General features: G+C 55.5%; 1 protein-coding gene across 1 annotated transcript in view; it reads right to left on the bottom strand.

Annotated features, from left to right (window-relative positions):
- Positions 1–856: 856 nt before the first annotated feature.
- The window catches only part of KIF22 (kinesin family member 22), a 13757-nt gene continuing 4377 nt past the window's right edge, over positions 857–10236 (bottom strand). Inside the window, exons 2-14 of the mRNA XM_059414934.1 lie at positions 8348–8543; positions 6898–7025; positions 6659–6813; positions 6222–6431; positions 5910–6140; positions 5616–5769; positions 5370–5505; positions 3302–3470; positions 2606–2774; positions 2136–2203; positions 1228–1440; positions 1080–1139; positions 857–995 (exon numbers count right to left, since the gene is read on the bottom strand). Coding sequence (XP_059270917.1) covers positions 960–995; positions 1080–1139; positions 1228–1440; positions 2136–2203; positions 2606–2774; positions 3302–3470; positions 5370–5505; positions 5616–5769; positions 5910–6140; positions 6222–6431; positions 6659–6813; positions 6898–7025; positions 8348–8543 — 1925 coding nt within the window. The 3' untranslated portion in view covers positions 857–959. The remainder of the gene's footprint in view (positions 996–1079; positions 1140–1227; positions 1441–2135; positions 2204–2605; positions 2775–3301; positions 3471–5369; positions 5506–5615; positions 5770–5909; positions 6141–6221; positions 6432–6658; positions 6814–6897; positions 7026–8347; positions 8544–10236) is intronic.

Below are 10236 nucleotides of genomic sequence, written 5' to 3'. Positions count from 1 at the left end.
GGGGGGGGGGGGGGGGGGGGGGGGGGGGGGGGGGGGGGGGTTGTTACCTGGAAGATGAAGCTGCTCCAGTTGCCGGGATCCATGGCGGAGGGAGGGAGGGAGGTGGCTCGCGCTCACCCTGGGGCGGGAGGAGGAGGAGGCGGTAGTGGGGGAGGGGGAACCCAGGGAGGAGGCGCGCGGGGCGGGCGGGAGGGGGGAAGGAGGAGGAGGGTGGGGGGAGCGGAGCACACGGCGCGCGGGGAGGGCGGGCGGGGGGCGCGAGGACACACAAGAGGCTGGAGCGGGCGCGAGCGCGAGCGCGCGCGAGGCCAGCGGGAGGGGGAGGTACGAGAGGGACTCTGGCGGGAGGAGGGACGGGGGAGCCACCCAGCAGCCCGAGTCGCCCCGAGCGCGAGACCCCTGAGACGGCCGCTGATTGGCTGACGATGGCGCAGGTGGTGGGCGCGCGGAAGACAGGGCGGCTTCTCTCTTCCCCCCCCTTCAAAGATTCCACCCCCCTCCTCTCTCCGCCAGCGGCCGTTATTTCGCGCGCACGCGCATAAAACCGCTGTCGTTGCTGAGCGGGAGAACAGGGGAGCGCGCGCCGGGGGTACGGATGGGGCGGGGCTAAACTCGAGGCGCGCGCCCGCCTAACGGTCGTCGGCCTCCGGCTTTCGCGTTACTTTTTTGTTTCCTTTCGGCCACCGTCCCTTCCCCCTCCCCACTCCAGCGGTCTATTTACAATCCTGCCCGGCTTCATTCCTGCTCTTCCCAAAGATGGCGCCCGAGGAAGTTCGGCGGCGGAGCTTGCGGCCCAGCCCAAGGGCAGTTCTGCCCCCGGCCCCGCCCCCGCAGTCCCAAGAATCAGGCTGAAACACCAGAGTAGAAACTGTATTTACACGACACGCAGTTATACGAGGATTTGAAAAACAAAACAAAAACATGGCACAGGAAGGACAGGAGCTGGCGGTCGGGGGGCCTCAGCGCTGGCTCGCGGCGAGACCCAGGATGTTCGCCTGCAAGACAGGAGGGCAGGGGAGAGCAGCGTTAAAGCTGGGGGCAGCGCCCGGGCCGGGGAGGAGGGGCCACGCCGGGCTCACCTTCAGGAACGACTCCATCTGCTTCCCGGATATGCCCTCCACGCGTTCCAGGTCCTCCACCTGGAGGGACGGCAGCGGTGGGACGGGGCTTCTCCCCGCCCGCCCCCACCCCAGGTCCTTTCCAGGGCCACCCTCCCTGGGCCATTACCTGGCTGAAGGGGCCGTGGAGCTCCCTCCAGCCCACGATGAGCTGGGCCTTCTTCTGGCCAATGCGCTGCAGGCTGCGCAGATCCCGGGCAGAGCCTTCATTCAGCAGATCTAGTATTTTTTGGCGCCCGTGAGCCAGTAGCTCCGGGCTGATCTGGAGCTCCCAGCAGTCCTCAGCCTTCTCCTCTGGCTCTGAAGCATCCAGGGACTCCAGCTATGAGGCAGGGGAGGTGAGTGACAGAAACAGAGTTTGCTGTTCAGCCCATGGCAGCAAACCGCTTTAGACTCCTCTGCCAAAGACAGGAGCCTAACAGCAGCTCTCTCCCCGCCTCCCTAGCCTCTTCGCCTCAAGTGTCTGTCCACAAACCCTGGTCTCCAGTCACTCACTGGGCGGACTCTCATTTTGCCCAGTGTGTGAAAGAGTCTTGTGAAGGTCAGATGGGTTAAGGAACGTCAAGCATATAGTAAGCTCTTAAATCCGCCGCATCTCTAACAAGGAACGAGTAAGCTCTTTCATTCCCAGGAAGGCACACAGCCACGCCCCCACCCCATTCTCTCAGTTTTTAGGTAATTCTTCCAGTGTTGTTTCATTTCTTGAGTGCTTAGGTCACGTTTCCCCGGGTGGACTCTTCAGTTTGTGGAGGAGGACTCAGGCTACTGTACCTAGTAAGTGGCTGCTGAGGGTGAGAGCCACCAGCGAGAAAGGGAAGTAACGGTGACTGATACCCTCTCTGCTACTCATGGGAAATGCCCTGAGAGGTATCTCCTCCACATTCCAAGGGTAAGCAACTTGCAAACAGCTGGTGTTTTAACTCCATGGCCAGTGCTCTTCCCCTTAGAGCTCACTACCCTCATTTCTCCACTCCAGCTGTGGCTCCAGCTGTGGCTCCAGCTGCCAGCTGCACTCACCTTTCTCTTCCGGCCTTTCTTCTTCAGGATGTGGATCTCAGCATTTGGGGATGCTGCCTGCTCCTGAACTAAAGGCAAGAATTGTGACCCGGAATCATGGCAGAGGTTACTTTTTGCCCTCCCTTACTTGGGTCTTCTATTCCTGATTCCCTGGTTCCCCTCCAGCCCAAGTGAACCTCTTCTTTTGTGGTTCCCACAGAACTTCTCTCACACCTGTATCCGCCGGTAGTCTCGGTTGTTACTGCATGGTACTCAGTCACGGCCCGGTCAGTCAGCCCTGACCGTACTAAGTGCCTGAGCACATAGCACCAGAGCTGGATTTCAGATGGTCCTCACCACCACCCACTGCCTTCCCCAGGGTTGCAGTATGGTGGGAGTACACGAATGACATGATGAAAGCTGCTCTGAACACCTCCCACCTTTCCAGGATCTGTCATCGGGGCCCTCCTGGCCCCCACAGCCAAACTTACTCAGTTGTAAGGGCATCACCACAGCCTTTTTGAGGGGCTTTGCTACAGTGACTGTGCGGCGAGCAAGCGGTCGGAGCATTGTGGGAGACGAGTTCTCTTTTTCCTTTGGGTCCACAGCCTCCTGGGCCAGAACCTTGGCTTCCAGTTCTTTTTGCTTCATCTTAAGCCTCTGTTGGAAAGGATCAGAGAGACATGTGACCCAGAACAAACTTTCGGGCAGCTTCAAGGAGGTGGGTTAGGAAAGTGAGTGCAGGGTTCTGAGCCCTTTGCCGGCAGGGTGAGGACAAAGGAGAGACGCTACCAGGAGACAACTGGAGCCCAGTATGATTAAGGGCTTTCGGATGGTCAGGGATGCTCCAAAGTGGAACAGGACCCTTTGTGAAACACTGAAGGGAAAGGACTATTCAGGCAAAAAGTCCTAACTTAATTTGAACTGGGTTTTGGGAAATGACAAGACCTAACATTAGCTCCTTTCGCGGGGATGTCCACCCCTCACCTCCTCAGAGCTGACCTCAGTTGTTTTTCAAAGTCCCACCACATTAAGGACATTCAAGCAGAAGCCGGGGACAAGGGGTTCCAGTGTTAGGCTAAAAACTAAATGCTGGTCCAGGCTTCTGCTGCCTTTCCCTGCCTGAAGATGCTCAGATGGCTTCTTAGGCCCGTAGGAATCCCAGCCCCCATATCCCTCACACTTACCTCAATCTCCAAATCCTTCTCCTCCATTGTCTTCATGAGCACCATCCGCTCTCGCCTTGGGGTGTTCAGCCCGTGGGTCCCCTGGCTCCCCTGGGAGCCCAGCAGACGGTCCAAACTTAGGAGGCGCTCCAGCACAGCGGGGTCCATGCTACTTAGCTTCTGTAGGGGGCTGAGCAGACAAAGGTCACTCTGCACCTGGCCCATCTCTCATCACCCTCTCTGCAGTAGCAGGATTCCCCTCGTGATGCCTTCTACTGCTGTATTCCGGGGGTCCACACTCTGGTGTAGACTTGCTGGGCAACCCCGAGCAAGTCAACCAGACTGTCTAGGTGCACGGCTTCAGCAGGTGAATGCGGCTCCATCATTACTTGCCACGTCACCTCTCAGAGTGCCAGGAGATCTGACAGGAATAAGCGCTTTGTGCACACCCGAGTTCCAAGCCTTCAGGCTCCAAGACACTGCCCCACCCTGGCCTGCAGGCACTCCCTGTCATCACAGAAGGCAGAGACTGGGAGGTGATAGCAAGGATTGTGCATCGGTTTCTTTGAAAGAGCCAGAGCCGTTGGGGAAAGATTCACAGTGGAGGTCATCTTCAGCAGGGCTTTGAAAGCCACTGGGGACCAAATGCCAAGCCTTCTTCCCATGGGCAGTAGGAAAGGCCTCTTGGAGCGGAGTCCTGACTTAATCTGAGCATGACAATGCCTAACATTTGTTCTTTCTGTCTAGAATTGTTTCTCTCCCAGTTATCACTAAGTCAATTGGACACCACCTTTCCCATGAAACCCAACTTGACTATGTATCTTCCTTCCTGTACCGTGAAGCTCCTCAAGGACAGAGGCTGCCCTGTTCCTTGGGCCCAAGGGTCTAAGAAGAGCAGGATCAGAAAATCTGGGTAAACACCAGAGATCCTTCCTTCCTGGCTCTCACAGCAGCAGCAAGTCCTTCCTGATCGCACCCTGTCCCACCTACTCTGCATCATCTGATGTTCCCCTCTTCTCTCGTTTCCTGAAACCTGAGCCCCTGAGGTCAGGGTCTGACCAGGGCTGATGGGCCCCGTCTCTGGGCTTACCCGGGGTACCTGTCTGGCAGAGACTTTGCCTGTTCACATGTAACACACATATCTGCAAGGATGCATGTTTCTCTGAATTTATGCACATAGGACACGGGACTGCTGACAGGTAGCTTGAGAGGACAAGACTGAGACGGGGTTCTAAGCAAACACCCTTTCCCGTAGGCCATCCAGCCTCAACTGTAGCAGCTCCGCCACCCCACCCCTGCCATTCTAGGGAGGCAACTGCAGTCTTACTTTTGCTGGGTTTCGACCCAAGCCCAAATAAAGTCTCTCTAAACTGTCTAAGTCTGAAGACTAGTGAACAGAGGTGACCTCAGGAGGTCAAGGATTAGTACCTACTCTGCCCCCAACTGCTCTGGTAGCCACAGAAAGAAAGCAAGACCCCAAATAGCAGTGACCTACGGATTCGTGCAACCTGGGCCATGCGGTGGGGCCATCAGAACCAGAGAGAGAGGCGACACACACACACACACACACACACACAGAAAGGTCTAAGTTTAGAGACTTTGGATAGAGGTTAGAAGCAAAGTTAGGACAGCAACGGGTTCCTTGCAGAGTCCTGGAGACGCTGGACTCCAATGCACAGACTGAGCGGTCTCAGGGAGACAGAGCTCTTCATCCCTTTTCTCTCTGCTTTGCTCTTATCCTCTAGACAGAAGAGGCCTGATCCAGATTACTCCTTGAGCCAGAAGTTAAAGTGCTCATCCTTGAAACAGCGGCTTCCAAATGTGAGGTTTTGCTGATTGCCTGAAGGGGTTGGAAAGTGGAAAGGGAGGGGCCGGGAGCCCCAGGAGGAGGCTTCCTTCAGGCCCCTGACGGACCGCAGCACCAAGGCTAAAGACAGCTCGGCATTTCCAGTGAATTTAGCAGAATAGGGCTTGGGGTGAATTCGAGGAGAGAGGAACAAGTTCACAGCACAAGGATCTGACTACTCTCTGCATCTAACCCACACGCGACAGCAAGGGGACATCCCCTAGGCTCCCAGCCTTTGCTCACCTGAGTTCCTGGGAGGCTGAGGCTGGAGCTGCTGGGGGCTCAGGACTCCCAGTCTCCTCTTCCTCAGGGCCACGGGCTCTCTTTGCCTCTGACGGGCCAAGCAGTTCTTTCTGGGACAGTTTAACGGGTGCCAAGACTAGGAAAGATGTGGGGCAGGTCAGCCTCTGTGCTGATGCTGGGCAGCTTCAGCACACTCTCCGGTTGTCCAGATCTGCCCTTTGCACTCTGGCCAGCCCCCGTCCTCACCACGAAGCTGTAGACTCTCATTGGTAAAAGGCCGGTTGATCACCTCCTTGGACCTGGCAGCAAAGTTGAGCGCAGAGACTGTGTCTAGGTAGAAGCGTCTCTCGGGGGCGATGTTGGCGATAAGGATGCTGTGGGCTGAGCCGCCCAGAGAGTCCTGAGGGACAGGGATTGGGCAGGATAGGCAGAGATCAGAAGCCCCACGTTTCCATTCCTTGACTGAAGTTCCCCAGCCCCCCAGCACACCTGAGAACCTTCTTCTCCAGCCCCTTGTCACCCCAAGATGGGTGGCCTGACCTGCAATAGGCGAGTCAGCTTGCTGTCTCGGTAAGGCACGCGAGGGAGGCCCTGGTTCAGCGCGTCCACCACCTTGCCCAGTACGAAGAGGGAGGAATTGATGGCTCCACTTTCCTTCAGCCGCAGACCCTTGTTACCTGTGCGCCGGTTGTCCTCGGAGCCAGCCAAGTCAATCAGGTAGAGTTTACCCTCCCGCTGGCGAAACGGGGCCAGACGCTCCCGCTGCTCCACCTGGGGTAAAGAGCAAGGGCCCCCAAACTTAATTCACCCTCTAGGGGCTTCCCATGTCCTCCCCCTGTAACCAGGCCTCACCTTAACCAGGAGCACAGCGTGACTGCGGGAGGAGCGCTGGTTGAGCCGCGTGGCTCCCACGGTCCGATTTCTACTGGCTGGCAGGAAGTGCTGCTCAAACTCAGCAAAGCTAGTGATGGGCTTCTGCGTGAGGCCCGGAATCAGGATGTTTCCCCGACAGTCTTCTCGGATCACGAGGTCTCCCGATGCAGGGTCCAAGAGGTCTAATACCTGTTGGAGCAGGGAGAGGTAGGGCCAGTTCTCCAGACACAGGCTGCTTACTGCCTGGGCATCAGTCCCCTCCTTCTGCTGGCCTGTCGGACGTGTACCACCGGCTAACCCAACCTCTGTCTCTCCAGGTCTCGCGTTGTTGCTAGGGCAGAGCTTCATCATCAAGAACTGGATCTTATTCTCTTTGACCTTTGTCTCTCCCCACACCAAGCAGAGTGGGGCCTCACCTTTTCCTGGTAGATCTCTAAGTAGGACATAGTGACCGAGAGCGCCCATGGCCGGCCCTCGCCGCCCTCCTCCCTCGTGAGCTGTAGGAGGTCCATGAGAGCCCGGGGAATCACTCCCGGTTGCTCGGGGCTGCCCAGCATTGTGTGCGTCTTCCCTGGGGAAAGAGTGAAGATTGCTGTGAGATCTTCCTGCTCTCGCCCTCTCAGCCCCACAGCCGCTCTCTACCTGGCTCCCTCACCTGCCCCCGTGGGCCCATAGGCAAGCACACTGGCGTTCTGCCCTTCCAGCAAGTGCCTGAGGATGGGCTGCACTGATCCCGCGTAGATGTCCTGCTGAGAGCTCTTCTCCCCGTAGAAGGCATCAAACCTGCAGGCACGAAAGAAAGGGGGAATGACTGGAGGGTTCCATCCTGCCCCAGACTTAGAGGGCAATACTGGCCTCGGATTTAAGAGTCTCTGTCGCTTTTCTTACATAAAGACCCTAGAAAGCACCACTGAACACCTGTTGTGCCCCAGTCCCCGTGCCAGTGTTAGGAATACAGAGATAAGTCTAACGTCCAGAACCCTGGGGAGTTCTGCAGTCTGGTGGGACAGAAAGAAACCCATACATGGCTGTGATTCAGGGAGTGAAGAGGAGGACACACTAGAAAGAGTAACTGATTCTGCTTGAGGAAAGAGGATTTTGCCAGAGAGAGAGGAGAAAGATATTCCAGGTTTCCAAAATAGCAAGCAGACAAGGCATGGGGTGAAACGGCAGGGCTTCCTGATCTTTTTCCCCGAGACAGCACCCACGGCAAGGATTATCTGTACATCAGAACGGAGCAGAGGTTCTTCCCGATGAAAGGGGAGACCCCCCACACCGGCGATCCATGCTCTGGACTCTGGAGAAGCCGGGGCTGAGGCCACAGCCGAGATGCGGTTTTAACGGGGACTGTGTTGGGGGCATGAGCCTGAAAATAAGTCACGTTGCCAAGGGGCTAGAATGAGGTTGTCAAACGTTTTCTAGGAGGAGCCAGAGAGTAAATATTTTCGGCTCCATGAGCCATAGGATTCCCTTTGGCAGCGATTTACTGCCATCATTAGAGTCGGAAAGCAGCCACAGACAGTATGTAAATGAACAACTGTTCCAATAAAGCTTTTATTACAAAAAAGACTCCTGGTCAGATTGGACCTGCAGGCCATAGTTTGCCACTCCCAGCCTCGAACGAGGAGCCAAAGAGTCTGAACTTTCACTCGCCAGCGGAGTTTCAGCGTAGTGGTTGCGCCTGGGAGCGCTTTCCCCAAATCTGGGTGGTCTTCTCTCCTGCCGCCCATCTGCAGCCTGGGTCGGCTGTGGCTGGTCTGTGCCCCCCGCCAAGCCCTTCCTACACGTCCCTGACCCTAGTCGGGCTCCCCTGCTCACCGCCGCTACTCCTGCCCTTTCCCTCTCTGGGCCCATTTCCCCCACCAGAGAACAGTAATGGGTTTGGTTCAGCCCTCGGCCTTCCCCCAAGGATCCCCCAGAGGACCTGTCAGAGTGGGCACTCAGGAACGCATCGGAAAGACCAGACGAAGGTTTGAGGAACAAAGCTGTGCTGAGGAGGGAACAAGGATCCTGAAGAAACTTCTGAGAAACCGTGTGGGCAGTGTGATGTGAACAGGCCTAGGAGAGAGGAGAGGGGCCGGAGGGCAGAGTGGCCTGAATCTTACTGGTATTTGAGAGTCTCCTGGTGGTTCCTCCAGTTGGCAATCTCCAGGGAACAGCTGTCCAGGCCGCGCACACAAGGGGGACCCCCTGCTCCATCTGTCCCGTCCACAAACGGCCGCAGCCGCACAGCCACCCTAACTCGAGCTGGAGGCGGGCGCCGGCCAGCCCCCACCTTGCTTAGCCGAAAGCGACCAGCACCTAGAGGACAGAAGGGAAGTTTTCAGGCGTGACATACAGCAGAGTCTTGCAGGAAGAGCTGCTTGACACAGCTGAGCTCTGAAGGATGAACGGCCGCTTCCCCGGAGTACGGCCGGAAGTTGGGGAAGAGAGCTTCTCCGCCAACCATGTCACGTACGTAGCAAACATTAACATTAGTAAGCGCCGACTACATGCCAGACATGCTTTAATCTTCACTGTGTCGCTGAGGTAGGTTCTACTCAGGCCATTTTGCCAATGAAGAAGCCCACGGAGGGGCAGCAGCTCTTCTGAACACTGCAGTATGTTATGCCTAGGGCCTGTGCCCATTACAACTTGGGTCATGGCCCACATTTTGTCTTTTTGCTCCTCAAAAGAAGCAGAGCCTAAAAACAAAACCAAATCCCAGCATCTTGAGTAGATTAGAGACTTTCTTTACCCTGACAGAGGGCAGGGAAGACGGACTGGAGGTGGGCGCTGAGGTCCTGGAGACACCACGGGAAGGCCCAAGGCCCCTAGTTCATTTCAGGGAAATTCTTTCCACCCTGGCTGTACCGTGGGTGGCGGCCCCAGTTCCTTCCTGGCTCTACGAGTAGGTCCAGTGGGGTGTAGACTGTCAGGTTTACAAAAATGACCCGGAAGATCTTGTTAAAATGCAGATGAAGATTCTGCATTTCTAACGAACTGCCAGGTGATGTGGATGCTGCTGGTGAAACATGCTTTGGGGTGCAAAGGTGTTGTAGACCAGCATCGTCTGGAGTTGTTGTAAAGATTAAGAGTTGGGGTGCCTGGGTGACTCAGCTGTTAAGCATCTGCCTTCAGCTCAGGTCATGATCCCCAGGTACTGGGATCGAGCCCCATGTCCGGCTCCCTGCTCTGTGGGAAGCCTGCTTCTCCCTCTCCCACTCCCCCTGCTTGTGTTCTCTCTCTCTGTCTCTCTCTCCATCAAATAAATAAAATCTTAAAAAATAAATGAGTTGACATTAGCCCCCACCCAAACCATTAATGAACTGCCTGACTTTCTGTGCTTCTATTTCCCACCTGAGGTTTATAACATATAATTATATTTAAGTGTATATACACATAAAACTTAATGACAGTTTTTCTCTTGATGGGGATTATGTGGGCTTCTTTTTTATGTTACACAGTTCTGTAATGCTGTAATGTTTGCATTAAAATAAATAACACCGTGGACATCTTCATTTCAGAGAAATAAGGTTGAGAGGCAGCCCCTAGTCTCTTTTGTCCCAGCTCAGGGTGCAAAAGGCATGAACACGCAATCCTTCCCTAGTGTAAGCTTTCTGTTTGGTTTGCTTCCAATTATTAAATCTAAGTCACTAAGAAAAAGATTATGAATATTTTATCAGAAAACACAAGATAAAACTTTGATAAAAAAGCCTGTTTGGTTGGGGCACCTGGGTGGCTCAGTGGGCTGAGCCTCTGCCTTCGGCTTAGGTCGTGATCTCGGGGTCCTGGGATCAAGCCCCACGTCAGGCTCCCTGCTCTATGGGAAGCCTGCTTCTCCCTCTCCCACTTCCTGTGCTTGTGTTCCCTCTCTTGCGCTCTCTCTCTGTCAAATAAATAAAATCTTTTTTTTTTTTTAAGATTTTATTTATTTATCAGAGAGAGAGAGAGCGAGCGAGAGTGAGCACAGGCAGACAGAGAGGCAGGCAGAGTCAGAGGGAGAAGCAGGCTC

This window comes from Mustela nigripes, chromosome 11 (assembly GCF_022355385.1).
Source record: "Mustela nigripes isolate SB6536 chromosome 11, MUSNIG.SB6536, whole genome shotgun sequence".
In the NCBI taxonomy this organism is placed as follows: Eukaryota; Metazoa; Chordata; class Mammalia; order Carnivora; family Mustelidae; genus Mustela; species Mustela nigripes.
Note: the sequence above shows the minus strand (reverse complement) of the source record. Positions and strands in the feature narration are given on the sequence as shown.